This window comes from Ursus americanus, chromosome 27 (genome assembly GCF_024610735.1).
Source record: "Ursus americanus isolate L20-20 chromosome 27, mUrsAme1.1.p, whole genome shotgun sequence".
Lineage (NCBI taxonomy): Eukaryota > Metazoa > Chordata > Mammalia > Carnivora > Ursidae > Ursus > Ursus americanus.
The window spans coordinates 11,235,765-11,253,634 of record NC_142153.1 but is presented as its reverse complement, the minus strand read 5'-3'; the positions used below and the strand labels follow the sequence as shown (position 1 = coordinate 11,253,634).

The window sequence follows — 17,870 nt, the reverse complement described above, 5'->3', positions numbered from 1 at the left end:
CCCTCCCCTGTACCCCCAGCCTCATCAGCCTCCCTGCCCCACAGCCTCATCAGCCTCCCTGCCCCACAAACCCAGGAGGAGGCAGTCCCTGGGAGAGACCCTTGGGACTGGCGAACGGGGGAGGTTGAAACACATGCCCTTTCTCCACCCTCCTTCCTGACACTTCAGGACCCCTCTCTGACATTACTGAAAGTACGGAGGGGTCTCTCACCCTCTTTGACATTTAATGCAAACTCGGAGCCTCAAATTCTGGAGGCATATGAAGGGGATGAAGCAGAGATGAGGTGAGATGGGCTTTGATTTAAAAGTCACACTGTCCAGGGGCGCCTGGGTGGCGCAGTTGTTAAGCGTCTGCCTTCAGCTCAGGGCGTGATCCCAGCGTTCCGGGATTAGGATCGAGTACCACATTGGGCTCCTCTGCTGGGAGCCTGCTTCTTCCTCTCCCACTCCCCTGCTGTGTTCCCTCTCTCACTGGCTGTCTCTCTGTCACATAAATAAATAAAATCTTCAAATAAAATAAAATAAAATAAAATAAAATAAAAGTCACACTGTCCAGAGCCTGTCACCACTGAGGGGGCCACCGCAGCCCCCCCAGGGCCCGAATGAGACCATTAGATGCCCTAGGAACTGACATGATTACTTATGGTTACCACCACCATGGGGAATGCGAATTAAAATTCTCCTAATCCATAAAATGAGAATAAACGGGGGCCATGTGAGTTCTAACTGTTATACAGTGACAACTGTGATGAACTTTTTGAAATGTCAAGATTGCGTGCGTGTGTGTGTATGTGTGTGTGTGTGTGTGAGAGAGAGAGAGAGAGAGAGAGAGAGCGAGCGCAGGTGCCATTTGGAAACCCAGCAACCCCCGCCCCAACCCATTCACACAATCACTCTTCAGGGGCTGCTAGGAAGTGTCAGGGTTGGAGGTACATTTATGTGGGGACTAGAAGGGAGGAGGGGTCTCTCTAGAAAGCAGAGAAGGGAGGATGCCCCCTTCCTCTCTTGCCTCCATCCTGGCTATTGTCTGTTCTCTGTGAGCCTCCCGAAGAGGGACTAACTGGAACGTCAGATGTCTGGGGTCCTCTCACTCCCTGTCTTGTTTGTTTGTTTTGTTTTTTAAGATTTTATTTATTTATTTGAGACAGAGAGAGAGAGAGCACGGCAGGGAGGAGGGTCAGAGGGAGAGGGAGAAGCAGACTCCCCGCTGAGCAGGGAGCCCGATGTGGGGCTTGATCCCAGGACCCCAGGATTATGACCTGAGCTGAAGGCAGATGCTGAACCGACTGAGCCCCCCAGGCGCCCCCCCCCCGCCCCATGTTATATTCACCAGTAAGCTTGGGGGCAGAAATCCAGACAGCTGCTTGCATGCCTTGTCCCCATCCCCCACCTGAGATCTCCTTTACTCTTCATCCCAGAGACTGCCCACTCGAGAAAAGCTTCCAGACCTGTACCTCTGGTCTTCCCATGTCCACCAATGAGAGCAGTAGAAGTGAAACCCTTTGTCTCGGCCCAGAGCAGCCAAGAGTTTGGGCTGCGAGGCTCATTAAAGCATTTTAATAAGCAATTAACTCAAAGGATGAGCCCTTTGGCTGGTCTGGAACTTCCTCCTCCCGGGGGAGGGGGCGGGGAGTCTGGCAGAGGAAGGCTGAGTGGGTGGGCAGAGTGGGTTTAGTCAGTAGCTTGGGGCCTCTTTCCTCCTCCTCTAAGTACAAATAAATAAACAGAACCTCCGAGTGGGCAGAGGCAAAGGCTGAGGCCTGGGCCTCCACCAGGCCCCAGGGCTCTATCAGTCTTCTGTCAAGGCCGCAGACAGGCTTGGGGAGGCAAGGGTGCTCAGTCCCTCTGAACCGGGGGCCTTTGAGGGCTGGGAAGAGTCCCCTTCTGTGAAGTCGTTGCTCACAGAGTGGGGCCCGAGGAAGGGCCGCTCCCCTCACCTGCCTCCACCCCTGCTGGGCCTCCTGTTCCACCTGCCAGAGCCCTGACCTGAGGCGGGCCATTCTCCCTACCACTCTGCTCATGATATGGGACTGAAGGCCTGGGAAACACAGAGCCCCGGAGGGCACTGTGGCTCAGGCCTGTGGTTCCAAGGTGTAAAGGGGGCATCGCAACTTGACCCCCTGGCTCAGCCCACTTGCCTGCAGTGCCCTAAGTCAGATCCAGGCCATGGGGGGACCCAGGGCAGGTGAAATGTCTGTTTAGGGGCTCATAACCGGTCTGCCTGAACTATTCACTGGCTCTTTCCTATAATCTGGAGCAGAGGGTGGGGCTGCTGCCTTGCACAACTTCAGGGGGCGCCATTGATACAGAAAACAACATGGTCGTACTGGGGAACCCGTCTCCCCTCTCCGTCCACACTTTCTGGCTTGTCACAGCGCGTTCTCCTGTCCGTGTTCTCCCTGTTCCTCCAGGCTCCTGAGCAACAACAAGATTACCGGGCTCCGGAATGGATCCTTCTTGGGACTGTCCCTGCTGGAGAAGCTGTAAGTGCTGGGGCAAAGTGGGGGGAGCTGGGGGCCGGTGGTCATGGGCAAGAAGTCAGTCTAGGCAGGATGAGGACCGCTGGGTGCTGAGGGACCCCTCCACCCCAGAGCCTGCTGGCTAAGTAGGGCGCAGAGTCAGACCCACGGGAACCATTTTCAGGACTTGATTACGGAGGGTAGAGGGTATGGAGAGAGGGACCACCTCCTTCCCCAGCAACGGCAGGGAGAAGTAGGGGAACCTCGCTGGTCTAGGCAAGGATGGGGCTCAGGGAAGTTCATTAACGCTCTTTAATGAGCAATTAGCTGTGAGGGCAGAGCCCCTTAGCTGGCTAGATGCCACCCCCAGGCTCCAGCTGGGGGCCCAGCATAAAGGGCTGAGGAGGGGTTCCTGTGACTGAGGCCTCTTTCCTCCTCCCCTGCAAACAAATCAACAAAGCCCCAAGGGGCCAGAGCCCTGGGCTGAGGGTGGGGAAAGTGGATCCCATCCAAAGGGCCCCCAGCCCACCTGCCCTGGGCAGGTTGCAGGTTCGGAGCTGTACCCTCTGGGCTGCCCTGCGGGCTCAGGCAGGCTGGCTCTGGGCTCAGGACTGCAAGGGCCTGGCTGGCCAGGAGGGACAGAGTTGGGGGCCTGACTCAGTCGAGGGCAAGTCACTTAAGCTGCCGAATGAGGGGACTGAACCAGCCTCTCTCAATTCCCTGTTCATCTGGCGTGCTCCAGGGACCACAGCCTGTACGACAGCTCTGGGTCCTATCTCCTCCACAGGACACCTGGGCCTCCGTCCCTCCTGGAGCCTGATCCTTGCTTTCTCCCCTGCCTCCAGCACCCTCTCTCCTACCTCTGCTCCCACCCTGCGGGCCATTCCCAAATCCTTCGACAGGACCCTTGCCCCTCGACTACCATTTTGCCTGACAGGCATGGGTCAGTGTGATGGAGGATACAGAAAAATAAGGTGGAAGCCTGCCCTCCCAGAGCCCGCGATTGTGGTCTAGTCTCCACCGCCAGTGCCGTGTGTGTTAGAACTCAGTAGGTTGGGGTTTCCGTAAAGCCCAAAGGCGGGACGTCACTGACCAGTGAAAGTTGGAAAATTCGAGGGTAATTGGGATGCAATCTCTCCATGACATGGAGTGTAGATCTTTGACCACGACAACAGTCTTACGAGGTCATCTCTATTACAGCCCACTTCACAGGCGAAGCTCAGTGGCCTGGCTGGCTTTGCGGCACTGGGAAGGGGCCAAGCCATGTTTGGGGTGGAAAGGCAGAGCGCGTTCTCTGTGATCCGAGCGTGTTGGGGTGGGAGGGGGTGTCGGGATGTTGGCGGTGGTGAGTGCGCACAGCTCCGCGACCAGGTCCCTGGACCATCTGCTCTGCCGCTCACGGACCGGGTGGCCCAGACGAGGAGAAAGGGCTGCCACCGTGCTGCTATTAAAGTCTCCTTGGGTCCCAACAGATCGGGAGAGTTTTTCTCTCCCACGAGCAGTTCAGCGTGCGGGAGCTCTGGTTCCTGCCCTCAGCACAAGCTTGGGCTCCGAGGGCCGAGTGGCAGGAACCACACGCTCCTTCCAGGGATCTTTTGGCGGATGACAGCAGCTGCCTCCAGCCCTGTGCCCTGCCCCACCAGAGCCCGTCACCGCCCGGAGTCGCTGTCCCTTCTCCTTACTATGAGGGACACGGCTCTGAGTCTCTCGTGGCTCCACTGACATCTTCCCATCTTTAGCCTTGCACTTTCTCAGCCAAAGACCCCCTGGGGCTCCCCGCTTCTCCTCCTCTAGTCTCACGAGGGTCAGCTTCCTGAGGAAGAAGAAAAGATGGCCCTTTCCTTCCCACGCATGCCCACGTACTGAATCTCCCCAGCACCGGGGACCCGGGTCGCCGCGCAGCAAGTGCTTTCAAAGCATGGGAAGCGATCAGAGAAAAATGAGAGGGTGGTCAAGGAAGAATGACTAGAAGCTGAATCACGTGGCGTGGCAGGGGCGCGGGGCGGGAGACTGATGAGCATTCAGAATCCTGAGTGTGAGGCCTGCTCTGCTCGGAATCACCCAAGGCCTTCCTTCTAGAGATACTGAGCCCGCGTTGTGTGCCGAGCTCTGTTCTAGGCATTGGGGGTGAACACGGTAGACCCAGTGCCTGACCTCATGGAACTCGCCCTCTACCGAGGGGACCCAAAAAAATAGCAAGTAAATGTATAAGGTCTCAGGAGATAAGTCTGCCAAGAAAAACAGCAGGGTAAAGGGGCGAGAAAGCAATGGCGGTAGGGGAGGCTGCCGTTTTATGTAGCGAGGTCAAGGAAGGCCTCGCTGACAAGGTGACTGAGCCCGAGGTCTAAGGGAGAGAGGAATCTGGAGGGGAAGACTGTCGGGTCCACCATATGCCTGGTGGGTCTGAGGAACGGAAGAAGGACCTGTTGATGGGAAGTGGTAGGAGATGAGATCAGAGTGATGCCGGGGTGGGGGCCAGGTCTGGGATCTCCATTTCCTCATCTGTAAAAAGCGGGGGGTGGGGGAGGGAATACAGGGTGATTTGTAAGCTACATTATGGATTTTAAATTCTATGATCCTTGGCTGTGTACGCATGTGATAGCCACAAGTGCTGCTTGAGAAGGAAAAAGATCAGAGCACCCAAGGATGCAGCCAAGCTTTCCAGAAGAAGGGAGGCCTCGGGGCAGAGGGGTGTGCCGTGCTCAGCAGGTGCGATGCTTCCCAGGGATAGAAAGGCAGGGCAGGGGCAGGAGAAGCCCGGGATCTCCAGCCTGGCAGAGCACCACTGTATCAGTCGGGTTCTCCCGAGAAAGACCACCAATAGGAGATGTGCGTGTGTGTGTCTTTATATAAATATATAAAGAAATTATTTTATATTCGTTCTTTATAAAGAAATTGATCTGAAGGAAATGGTTCGTGTGATAGTGGGGACTGGCCAACCCACATTCTGTAGGGCAGGCCAGCGGGCTGGGAAGGCAGGCAGACGCTGATGCTCTAGTCTCCAGACAGCATTTCTTCTTCAGGAAACCTGTTTTTGCTCTTAAGCCCTTCACCTGCTTGAATGAGGCCCACCCATGTTATCCGAGATGATCTTTATTTAAAGTCAACTGCTTGTAGATGTCCACCACACCTGCAAATTACCTTCACAGCAACACCTCCGTTAGTGTTTAAGTTACAAGGTGCTATCGCCTGGCCAAGTGGACACATAAAACTAGTCATCAAAACCACTGTCCCCCTATCCCAGGGATGGGGAGAGATCCTGTGCCCCGCTCCCAGAGACGCTAATTCATCAGGTCGGAAGGGGCCTGGGAATTTTTTACAAGGTATGCAGACGATTCTCATGCTTATCCGGGGTTGGGAACCAGTGGACCAGATGACCCCGAGACTGTGGGCCTATTCATCACAAACGAGACGCTGTGGCCTGGCGTGCACTTGGTGCCAGGAAACACTGATCTCTCTGTCCTGTCAAGCTCCGACATCCAGGCTTGGGCAATGAGTCCATGGCAGCTTAACATCCCACAGTCTGTGAGCGACAAGTCCCGTGGGAGGCTTGGGGCCTAGCCTAGTAACTGAAATGGTAGGTCTGGGCTGCGGAGAATGCCAGCATTGCCTCCTTGTGCTGAGCGACCCTCTGGCCTTTGCAAATGGGTCAAGTATAAGCGTCTGGGGGGAGGAGGTCTGCCTGGTCCCTGCTGATGCGTGGCAGGGCCTCGAGGCTGGGAGGGGTTACAGAGAGGGTGCCGCATGGAATGTGCCTAGATGATCTCAGGGCAGCACAGGTGCTCCAGGGAGGCTGGGGGGAGAGTGGAATGGGGGACATACCTTGTGGGGCTCTGTCAGCCAAACAGGATGGACAAGAAAACCTGAAACAGGGCCTGGCAGAGAAGTTCACAGACAGTCCGTGGCGGATACAGAATCATCCAGATGTGCGGGAGGCCCTGTCTCTGAGCCCTCCCTCTATATCCCACCAGCATGGACAAGCCTGTCTGTTACCCAGAGGAAAGACTTCTGGGGTGGAGGAGACGGGGCAGGTGAGGAAGAGCACGGAACTCCACTCTGGAGTCAAAGAGGCCTGGGATTGAATACTGCCTCTGTCATTTACTTTCGGGGTACCTCTCCAAGCCTGGGGTTTCTCCCCTGGAAAAGGGGGCAGTGCGGGACTCCTGGACAGGCTGTCGTGGGGACAGCATGGGCTTTCAGTAAATGCCTGTTGCATCCCTTCTCCTTGGAAGAGTTTGAAGTTGCAGCAAGATGTTATATGGGCAGCCCCTCGTTGCATGGGATTTGCCCAGAGCTCCCCAGCCTTGGGCGGGCAGTCCTGGAGCTGAAACTGCGTGCTTGCCGAAAGTACTCGTGGATGGCCCACTCCTCTGGTCCCTGGCATCTCCACCCACATCCCCCACCCCACGCGTTCCACAGGGAGCAGGCCACCAGAAGACCTTCCCAGGCTCCCAGAGTGCCCCGGTCACAGTGAGAAGCCCCCAAGACTGGGGACCAAGTGGGCCGCAGGACAGACGGCCCCCAGAAGAGGCCAAGGGAGACAGACTGGGCATGCATGCGAGCCAGTGGCTCTGTGTGGACATATGCCCCCAGAGGCCTGTGCATGCCTGGAGGAGAGGGCCTGGTGAGGGGAGCCTGGTCAGCCCCAGGATGATTTGTCATTGCCTAATGAGATTAATGAGCCCCGGGGGCTGGTATGCAGCGGTGCTGGGGCACTCATTAGAAGCAGATGCTCATGGGAATGATGGCAAGGGGAGGGGGGTTCTGGGGGTGGAGTGCTTCTCACCCGCCAGGTGGTTTCCATTAATCTGTGGGCGGGGCCACGAGCAAGGCCGCCTGGCCCGTCCTCCTCCCCTTCCCATCCCCACTTGCACTGGGGAGGAATGCAAAAGAGAGACTGCTGACGCTGGGGGCAGCTGAGGGCTGGGAAGGAAGGCTTGTGGGCTTGGGGACAGCCCTCGTGCCTGCTCTCATAGCCCGGTGCCGGCGTAGTGTACATGCTGGATTAATACCTGTTGGATGATATCAGAGACAAGAGGGGCCCAGCCCGGGGTGGGACCCTCTCAGATTTTCTCCCACCAGATCCTCTCCCTGCCCTCCCCCACACACCCTCCATACCTGCGCGGGGGTCTGGCGGGCTTCTCCGCCAGCCCCGCTTTCTCGAAAGAACCTTGGAAGTCCTGGAGGGCCCAGGGAAAGCGGCTCTGCGGCCTCTGAACCTATAATTTGGTTTCTAAACCCACAAGCAGGGAGGTCTGTGGGGGCCAGAGGGAGCCAACTTGGGGCCACTCCACCCTGTCCCAACGCGGGGCACTGCTCGCCCTCACGCCGCCCGCTCAGGCGCTCAGGCTCACGCCTTAACAGCTTTCCTGAGACAGAATGAACACCCCGGAACGCTCACCCACTTCAAGCGTGCCATCCGATGGCTCGGAGTCTATTTACACAGTTGCGCAGCCATCACCGTCTAATTTTAGAACATTTTCATCATCTCCAAAAGCAACCCTGCATCATTAGCCGCTCCCCACTCCCCCTCCCGCTCCCAGCCCTAGGCAACCACTAATCTCGCTGCCTCTCTACATTTGCCGATTCTGGACATTTCCTCCAAATGGAATCATATCGTATGTGATCTTTTATAACTGGGCTGCTTTCCCTTAGCATAATGGTTCAGGCTCCATCCAGATGATAGCGGAGATCAGCAGCTCATGCCATAAACTACGGCCGGGTGACATTCTGTTGTGTGACTACAGCACAGATGCGTTAGCGGGTGATGGGCACTTGGGGCGTTTCCACTTTGGGGCTGTGACCTTTCCAGCCCAGGTTTTCGTGCACACATACCCCCGCTTCTCCTGGATATGTACCTGCGAGTGCCGAGTGCCGTTGCCGGCTCCCTTGGTTAACTCTGCCGCACTGGTTCTCACGGTGGCTGCCCACTTTACACCAGTCATGTATAAGGGGTCCCGTCTTTCCACACCCTCATCCACTCTTGATGTGGCCCGTTTTTCTGTCATCACCGTCTTGGCGCCTATGGGGTAATGGCTCATGGTGGTTTCGCTTGCATTTCCCTAATGACTGATGGTGTCAACCATCTTTTCGTGCATCATTTGGTCATTTGTATCTGCTCTTTGAAGAAATGTCTCTGCAAATCGTTCGCCCATTTTTTTCCAGCTGGTTTGTCTTTTTAGTATTAAGTTGGACAAGTTCTTTGTATATTCTAGATAGGAGTCCCTTATCAGATATATGATTCGCAAACATTTTCTCTCATTCCTTGGGTTGCCTTTCACTTTCTTGATGGTGTCCTTCAGAGAGCAGAAGTTTTAAGTTTTTATTAAGTCCACTTGACTAATCTGCTCTTTTCTGCTTATGCTCACACACTCACTCTTACACTCAGCTTCCTGAGCTCCAGCTTTCCCAAGAAGGGTATAGGGTATGATTTGCTCTCAGGAACACCCCCCTCCCCGACTTCTGCCATAGAGTCCTTCTCCTCCATACTGGCATAGATACAGGGAGGGGGTATGCCTTCAGTTGGGGAAGCCTGCTCTGCGCTGGGCCAGGGCTGGTGGGGAGGAGAGGCTCCATTCACACACCACACCTTTCCCGGCTTCCAAGACCTGCGGTCTATGGAAGCAGGGAGAAGAAAAGAGATTCCACACCATAGAAACATCTGTTCGCCCTCATGACCTCCCCTAAGAAATGAAGGGATCTTGGGGTGCCTCGCTGGCTCAGTCGGTGGAGTGTGCATCTCTTGATCTTGGGGTTGTGAGTTCGTGCCCCACACTGGGTTGGAAATTCCTTTTAAAAATTTAAAAATCTCAAAAGAAAAGAAAAGAAAAGGGATCAGATTAGACAATCAGGGCAGGGGTTCATCACCTGGGTTCCACAAGCCCCCTGAAATCATGGACACAGTGTTGGGTAGGGTGCATTTTTCCGAGGCAGGAGTCCATAGCCGTCATCAGATTTTCAAAGGTTGTGCAAAGCAAGAAGCACCAACCTATGGGGACCTCACTGGTCCAAAAAAAAGGAAAATCCAAGTTCTATGATGGCATTTCCTCCTGCTGCTAGGGAGGGTAGAGCCCCAGACCTGCTTCCCCTCCCTTAGGGACCAGGACCCTACGGGGCTGTCAGAGCTCAGCCCGGTGAGCAGCCCCTGGCCCGAGCCCCTCAGGAGAAGACCCAGGACTGGCCTGTCTGGGCACTCGAGGGGCTGCCTGGGTCACCCCTGCAGCCACTCTGTGGGCGTGAGGCAAGGGGGCAGGAATGCCAGCGCTTGGTGGGAGCTCCCCTCTCTGAGGGCCTCTGGGCTGCAGGAAATCCAGGGCAGGAAGGGGCTGGGGCCCAAGTGGCCGCCTTGCTCCCATCTGCAGAGCATCAGTGGGGCAGGCGGGGTGGGGGTTCTCAAGGGGGGCCGGGGAGGAAATGAGAATAAACACAGCTAGCGGAGAGGGAAGGGGCGGGGGGCTGCGGCCTCAGCCCCTTGGCAGCCCATGAAGGGAAGTGACACAATGAGGAATGTGTTTCCCTCTGCCCGTTCCCCGCGTGGGGGTGGGAGGCAGAGCCCTGAGAATGGCCAGACCCCAACCGGGGCCAGGGGGCACATGCTGGAACAGCACCAGAGGGGGTGCTGGGAGAGCGGGGAACCAAAACGGGTGCCGGCAGGAGGGGCACCCCAGGGCAGGCGGGGCGCTCCCCACCTTCCTGTCCATCTCCAGTCTCCATGCTGCATGAGTATCTAGTGTCTGCGTTCTTGCACGTTCCCTGCTGGGTCACCACCAGCACGCCTGGGTATGGACGCCATCCCTCCTCTAGGAAGCTGGCCCCTTCTGGTAGCCTTCTCTTCTCTCTCAAGGAACTCGGGGTTATGGAGGCCAAGTCCTTGGTATGAGGGTGTTTCATTTCTCTCCCTCTCTCTCTCTCTCTCTCTCTGGGTGTTTTTGTCCCCAGCTGGGACTGGCTGTGCAAAAACAGGCCCCCTGGTGGGATGGCACCTCCCCATCCTGGACACCCATTTCCTCTCCCAGAGCTGGGAGTGACTAGTTAACCCCCTCCTGCCCATTTTCCAGACATGTCCCTGAGACTTTGGCAGGCAGGGTCAGGTGCCCCGCATGTTGGCCTGGGCTGGAGGGTCACAGGGCCTTGGAAAACAGTTTAACCCCAGATATCTCTGTAGTCTCCTCCTTCCTGTACAGGCTCTTTCCAACAGGTTGGTTATTCCAAGAATCCCCCATGCCAGCCCCCTGCCTCCTAAGCCCCTGGGTGGAGAGCAGAGAGCAAGCAAGGAGGCTGCAGCCACCGTCCCAGGGGCCAGGAGGGGAGGCAGGCGGGCCGAGCAGGGAGGCTTCCTGGTACGTTGCTGTGTGGGGCTGCAAGCGTGCTGCTTGGGCTCAGGAAGGACTCAGGTGGTCCTTGAGTAGTTGGGTGAGTGGCCAGCTGGTGGCCTAAGCCCCTCTTCCGGTGGCTGTGCTCAGGAAGCAGAGGATGGGAGGTCACCCAGTGGGCCAGCACTCATCTTGGTCCTTCGTGGTCCCAGAAGGCTGCCAGTCTGGCCTTGAGCTGGGGCCCGGTGGGCACCAGTGGGTCCCCAACGGGCAGGAACTGCCCCTTCAGCTCTGCCCCCGCCACCGCTGGGGTGGTGGGGGATGAAAGGAAGGAGGGTTGCCGTCTGGTCATGTGGTTGCGTTTGAGCAACCAGATCCTGGGACAGATGCTGCTCTGATGACTCACGTGCACTTCACGCCTCCGGGTGGGAGGCCCTGGGCCCCCTGGAGCCCTGGGGGGACCCCACCTTCTTCTATTGGACCTGCCGGAGCTCAGCCCAGACATGGCATTTCCCTCGCCACCTCCCCTCAGCACTGCGGGCTCCTAGGAGACCCTGGGGGGAAGGCAGGTGAGCAAGCCTTTACCCCCTCAGCCTTGCCTTCCTCATCTGAAGAATGAGGGGCCTCTGAGGGCTTTGCACTTCGGCCCTGGGGCCAGAGACCCAGGTCAGCCTCCAGGCAGTCATTAGCCGCAAGACCTGTTTCCTCAGCTGTCAGCTGGCGAGCAGCATGGACAGACAGCTATGGCAATACCTCCCCCAGGGCTGGGCTCCAGAAGACCTTACCTTTGTATAGCCATCTACAAAAGACTTAACAGAAAGACTTAAGCACCCATTTTCAAAAGGTTCTCATAGCAACCCCTGTGAGATCCTTGGCAGCTGGGATTGGGAGCAACATGGGCGAGGCTTCCCGGCTCCTAGTTCGGTGCTGGCTCCACTCCTTGTTTCCACCGGGTTCTACTTCCTCACCCAAGGGGCCCCCATCCCATCTCTTGTCTTCCGTATTCTTCCTGACATCTTTCTGACCAGCACCCTTGCTGGCAGCCGGGGCGGAGGTGGGGGCAGCAAGTGGACCTGAGAGGTGGGGTCCTTCATCCAACCTCCCCACCAGGGCTGAGGGGATTTAGAAGAAAATCCAGTTCCCAGCACTGCTGGTAAAAAGCAGCTTCCCCACCGCAGGGGAGCACGTGGCCCCCAGAGTGGGAGAGGTGTGAGGGCTCCCACTTGCCTCCCACAGGGACCTAAGGAACAATGTCATCAGCACGGTGCAGCCTGGTGCCTTCCTGGGCCTGGGGGAGCTGAAGCGCTTGTGAGTGGCCTGTCTTGCTCCCCAAGCCCTCCCAGCCCTCCCCCGTCCCTGGAGATGGTCCCCTGGATCCCATGACCAACTATCCCTTCTTGTCTCCCCACTCACAGCGCCCCTGTCCCCACAGAGTGTATGGGGGGGCAGATGGGGGAGACACTTCAAGCCCATCTCCTTGTTCGTGCTGCCCCCACACAAGCCCCAGCCACACAGGTGTGTCCCGCACAAGCGGATCCGTGTGCTACCATGTGGCCAGCTTGCTGAGGTTGTGTGTCCCCCCTAGAGATCTCTCCAACAACCGGATTGGCTGTCTCACGTCTGAGACCTTCCAGGGCCTCCCCAGGCTTCTCCGACTGTGAGTGAGGGGCAGTTAGTGGGTAGGTGGGAGGAGGAAGGCTCACCTCGAAGGAGGGGTCGGGAGGAAGGAGGCAGCATGAGACCCTCCTAGGCCCTGCGTTCCCTTCACTCACTCCTCCCTCCTCTGGCCCAGGGAGACCCTAAGATCCTGGCTCACTGTTCCCTGCCCCCTGCAGAAACATATCTGGAAACATCTTCTCCAGTCTGCAACCTGGGGTCTTTGATGAGCTGCCAGCCCTTAAGGTTCTGTGAGTATCTGTTCCCAGCCCAAGGACTCGGAGCCCTGCTTCCTTTCTCTGCCCGGGAAGGACACACCATGTATCATGACCACCGTGGCCGGCCTTACGAGTAGGCAGGACCGGACAACGGCTGAAACCGCCGTGTTTGCCTTCCCACTGTTGCCAGGCTGGTGGTGCGCATGTGCCCCAAGTGTGCCTCTTCCAACCGCAGGCTCTCCCGGGGCTCCATCCCCACCCCAGAGCCCACACTCCCTGTGCTCTACTCTGTGCCCCCTCTCCCCATTCTGCAGGGATCTCGGCACCGAGTACCTGACGTGTGACTGCCGCCTGCGCTGGCTGCTGTCCTGGGCCCGGAATCGCTCCCTGCAGCTGTCGGAGCACACGCTCTGTGTCTACCCCAGAGCCCTACATGCCCAGGCACTGGGGGGCCTCCAGGAGGCCCAGCTGCGCTGCGGTGAGCACATCCTCAGCCTGCACACCTGGCCCTAGGGCCACTGCTCTGGCTGTAGGCTCCCCGTGCCTGAAGCGTTCCGGGTGGTGAGCGCGGTCTCCAGGGTATGCGTCCTCTCCCTCAGATCCACGGGGGCCTTCTGCAGCCATCAGCCTTCCTAGACTTTCTTTGGGCCCGCTGCTTTATGTTTTCATCTGGTCCCATTCTTGGGGTCACAAGTGTGCCGTGGGAAGGAGCACTTGTATCTGCCCGTCCAAAGCCTGCCTGTTCCCCTCTGTGCTCTCATCTCCAGAGGCTTTCTCCTGCGCCCCCTTTCCCCAGCTCGAGTGGCCCCCAGGCAGAGGGGGCCTGGCCCTACCCCTGCTGGCATCTCCCACCCCAGTACATGAACGCCTCCCCGCCCCTGTCTCCTCCCACAGAAGGGGCCCTGGAGCTGCACACGCACCACCTCATCCCGTCCCTGCGCCAAGTGGTGTTCCAGGGTGACCGACTGCCCTTCCAGTGCTCTGCCAGCTACCTGGGCAATGACACCCGCATCCGCTGGTACCACAACCGGGCCCCCCTGGAGGGTGACGAGCAGGCGGGCATCCTCCTGGCCGAGAGCCTCATCCATGACTGCACCTTCATCACCAGGTATGGGCCCTGCTGCCCCTTACCAGCGCGGGGGTGGGGGAGGCCACAGTACCCATCCCCCCCCCCAAAGGAGCCTGCTCAGACATGTTCTGGAGCGTGTGTTCCTGTGCGTGAGAGCGCACGTGTGTGTTTATGGAAGTCCAGGACTGAGTCATAGATGGTCTGGCTAGGGAAAGTCGACGCCTGGTAGAAGAAAAATGATTTTATCTGACGTTTCTTTAGCGCTTTAACAATGTCTGTAGTGACTCTCACCTACGTTATGGCACTGAATCTCTCCAATAGACTTGCAAGGGAGGTATTATTAGCTCCATGATAAAGGTGGGGAAACGGAAGCTCAGGAAAACAATACCGTAAGGCCAATCGGAATTAAAGGAGTATGTACTTGTATCCCTCGCTCCGTTGAAGAGAACGGAACCCCGAAGCCCCTGCCCTACACGGTCTAAGTCAGGGCGCGGCGGGTGTAAGGGGCCAGGGCGCTTAGGGCGGGTGGCGCGGCCGCCGAGAGCGCCTCGCCCAGCCAGCCCTCCCTCCGCCCGCCCGCCCACAGCGAGCTGACCCTGTCTCACATCGGCGTGTGGGCGTCGGGGGAGTGGGAGTGCTCCGTGTCCACGGCCCAGGGCAACGCCAGCAAGAAGGTGGAGATTGTGGTGCTGGAGACCTCTGCCTCCTACTGCCCCGCTGAGCGAGTCGCCAACAACCGCGGGGACTTCAGGTGCGGTGCCCTCGGCCGCCCCGGGGCCCAACCACCACCTGGCCACGCCCCCACGCCCCCACGCCCCCACCCCCGCTCCTGCGTCCTCGTTGTCGTTGAACACGGGTTGGGGGGGGCGGAGCTCCCCATCTGCTGCAAGTCCCAGCCCCAAGCCTCACTGTCCCTTGGGTGGTTGTTTCTTTGTCTTGTTTCCTTGCATTAAAGCTTACGAAACTCTCCCACAAGGAGCATCAGATTTTAATATCCCCATGGGCGTCTCAGTGAGGAAGGGCGGGCACTATCCTCCCCAGGGACAGCTGAGAACACTCAGGCCCAGAAAGGGTAAGGGGCTTGAAGTCAGGGCTCCAAGTCTGAACAAACACGGACTCAGAAGGTGGAGCTCAGGAGCCCCTAGAAGGCCAGTCTGAAGCCTCTCTCTGAATCCCTCCCCCAGTCCCAAGGGGTTCAGCATCACAGTTCTCAGGGCAGAGGAGGGACCCTTGCTCTGAGGAGCCTGGGGTATCAGCAGCCTCCTGCCTCTGCCCTCAGGTGGCCTCGAACTCTGGCTGGCATCACGGCCTACCAGTCCTGCCTACAGTACCCCTTCACCTCGGTGCCCCTCAGCGAGGGCGCCCCAGGCACCCGAGCCTCCCGCCGGTGTGACCGAGCTGGCCGCTGGGAGCCAGGGGACTACTCCCACTGTCTGTATACCAACGACATCACCCGGGTGCTCTACACCTTCGTGCTGGTGAGGCCAAGAGAGGAGAGGGGCAGGGGGTATCCCATCAGCTCTGGTGACGGGGAATGGGAAGGGGAGCCCCCTCATGACTGTGGGCTCTGCTGCTCCTCCATTCTGTGGGCGAGAGCAGTGAGGGGCTCTTGCTCCTCTCATCTAGCTTTTCTCCTTCTAGGGCATTCAGATCCCTCCCCCTCCAGGGCCACCCCAAGCATCTTTATTCCCACACTCGGCAAGGGCAGCCTGAAGGGGGAAAACAAGGACAACGTGAGGTCGCCCCGTTATCCTTAGGCCAGTGGTGTTAGAAGTGGGCGGCCTTGAGTCCTGATGAGTTCATTCTTTCCGTGTGCCTCCTGTCTTGATGAGACCCAGCTGGGGGGCTAGACCCCTCTCCCCAGGCACTGTGGCCCTGAGCATCAGCACAGACGAGGGGGCCCCCTAGGGGCAGCCCAGGGGAGAAGGCGCAGACTGGACGATCTTTCTTCCTTCAATTCTCCCAGATGCCCATCAACGCCTCCAACGCGCTGACCCTGGCTCACCAGCTGCGCGTGTACACGGCGGAGGCAGCCAGCTTCTCGGACATGATGGACGTTGTCTATGTGGCTCAGATGATCCAGAAATTTTTGGGTTATGTCGACCAGATCAAAGAGGTGAGATTCAACCCTCTGGGGCCCCTGGAAACCACCCTCCATTTGCTCAAGCTTCTCGTGCCCCAGCGGCTGGGCCCCAAACCCCACTCCTGCTCTCAGTGACTCCCTACCTCCCCCCACCCCCAGCTGGTGGAGGTGATGGTGGACATGGCCAGCAACCTGATGCTGGTGGACGAGCACCTGCTGTGGTTGGCCCAGCGCGAGGACAAGGCCTGCAGTGGCATTGTGGGTGCCCTGGAGCGCATTGGGGGGGCTGCCCTCAGCCCCCATGCCCAGCACATCTCTGTGGTAATATGGATCAGCTGGGAGGGAGCTCCTTGGGGAGCCTAGAGCTGGGAGGGACCTTAGGGTCAACTGGGGCTGGCCCTCGCTTGCCAGGAGGGAAATACTCCTGTCTTTGGCCACCAAGTCCTCCAAGTATGCACCTGCTATGCACCCAGCTTGCGAGAACCCCGAGCATGACTCAGTTGTGTGGAATCCGATTCCGAGTCGTCGGGGGCAGTGCAAAGGAGAGGGAGGGGGCCAGTGATAGGGACAAGTTCTGCAAGACTTCATGGTGGGGAACCAAGTTGTAATGCTAGCCCAATAGAAATAAAAGGGAAGAAGGGCAAAAGGAGTCGAAGGAATGAATAAGAGGAAGCTTGGAAGCAGGGCGACAGCACTGGGATGGAATGAGGACTCATGGGGACCCCTCCCTAAGAAGAGGGTGACATTGCCAATGGTGGGTTGTGAACCACTTAACCACCACTGCAGGCACTTTGAGCAGTGTAAGGAGGTTGGACAAGGACCCTGCTCTGTGGCTTGGTTGGGGCAGAACTAGTATCTGCTAAGAGGCGAGCAAGGTACAAGGTAGGGTGTGAGTGGGAGGAAGGGTCTCAGGAGAAGGTGGCCAGGGGCTGGAGAGACTCCACAGCAGACATATGCTGCCAGGCCTTGAAAAGACAGGACTAACGTGTAGGGGGCACAGCCTGAGCCAGTCTGCGGAGGGACTGGGAAGTGGCAGGTGAGAGGCCAAGAGAGAGCCGCTGGACTCAGGTGGGGGGTGACAAGTTCCCTGTCCCTAGAACTCGAGGAACGTGGCACTGGAGGCCTACCTCATCAAGCCACACAGCTACGTGGGGCTGACCTGCACAGCCTTCCAGAGAAGGGAGGCAGGAGCGGCAGGCGTGCGGCCCGGGGGCCCTGGCCAGAACCCCTCTCCGGAGCCCGAGCCCCTGACTGATCAGCAGCTCCGCTTCCGCTGTACCACAGGGAGACCCAGCATTTCTCTGTCGTCTTTCCACATCAAGGTGGGCACCGGGGGAGGGACGTGGGGGCAGACGCGCCTCAACGCAGGTGACTGGTGGGGCTGGGAAGCAGATCCAGAAAAGGGGTTCAGGGGAGGTGGGAGGAGGGGACCGGAAGGCCTCAGAGTCCTAGGGGTTCCCAGATGTCTCTGAGGAACTCCGATGTCCCCCCAGAACAGCGTGGCCCTGGCGTCCATCCAGCTGCCGCCCAGTCTGTTCTCGTCCCTTCCGGCTGCCCTGGCTCCCCCTGTCCCCCCAGACTGCACCCTGCAACTGCTGGTCTTCCGAAATGGCCGCCTCTTCCGCAGCCACGGCAACACTTCCCGCCCTGGAGCCGCTGGGCCTGGCAAGAGGCGCGGTGTGGCCACCCCGGTCATCTTTGCAGGAACCAGTAAGGGACTGAACTCCCCACACAGAGCGCTCCCAAATGTCTGCCTGGTGCCCCTTCCACCTACCCTTCCCTCACCCACAGCGTCCCCTAACCCTGGGGGAGGTGGCTGAGCACAGTGGCCCCTCCCCATTTCCCAGGAGGATAAGGGACAGAGACATCCTCCCAAGAAAGGGACTGCTGGAGAAAAGACTCTGGAAGACATTGGAATTTATACCCCAGATTTGTCGAATTTCAGAAGGGTTACAAACACCACCCCCACCACCCCAGCCCTCTCTTCACCTTCCTCTCCCTCAATAGTACCTTCTGCCTTCCTTTCCCCGACCCCAGCCACCACTCATTTGGCATTTAGAATGGGCCACCTCC

General features: G+C 58.3%; 1 protein-coding gene across 1 annotated transcript in view; it reads left to right on the top strand.

Moving 5' to 3' along the window:
- Nucleotides 1-17,870, top strand: part of ADGRA2 (adhesion G protein-coupled receptor A2) — a 35,007-nt gene that overhangs the window by 11,123 nt on the left and 6,014 nt on the right. Inside the window, exons 2-13 of the mRNA XM_045779243.2 lie at nt 2,412-2,483; nt 12,008-12,079; nt 12,357-12,428; nt 12,607-12,678; nt 12,960-13,123; nt 13,540-13,753; nt 14,301-14,465; nt 14,994-15,192; nt 15,681-15,830; nt 15,957-16,118; nt 16,895-17,119; nt 17,291-17,507. Of these exons, the coding sequence (XP_045635199.2) occupies nt 2,412-2,483; nt 12,008-12,079; nt 12,357-12,428; nt 12,607-12,678; nt 12,960-13,123; nt 13,540-13,753; nt 14,301-14,465; nt 14,994-15,192; nt 15,681-15,830; nt 15,957-16,118; nt 16,895-17,119; nt 17,291-17,507 (1,784 nt within the window). The remainder of the gene's footprint in view (nt 1-2,411; nt 2,484-12,007; nt 12,080-12,356; nt 12,429-12,606; nt 12,679-12,959; nt 13,124-13,539; nt 13,754-14,300; nt 14,466-14,993; nt 15,193-15,680; nt 15,831-15,956; nt 16,119-16,894; nt 17,120-17,290; nt 17,508-17,870) is intronic.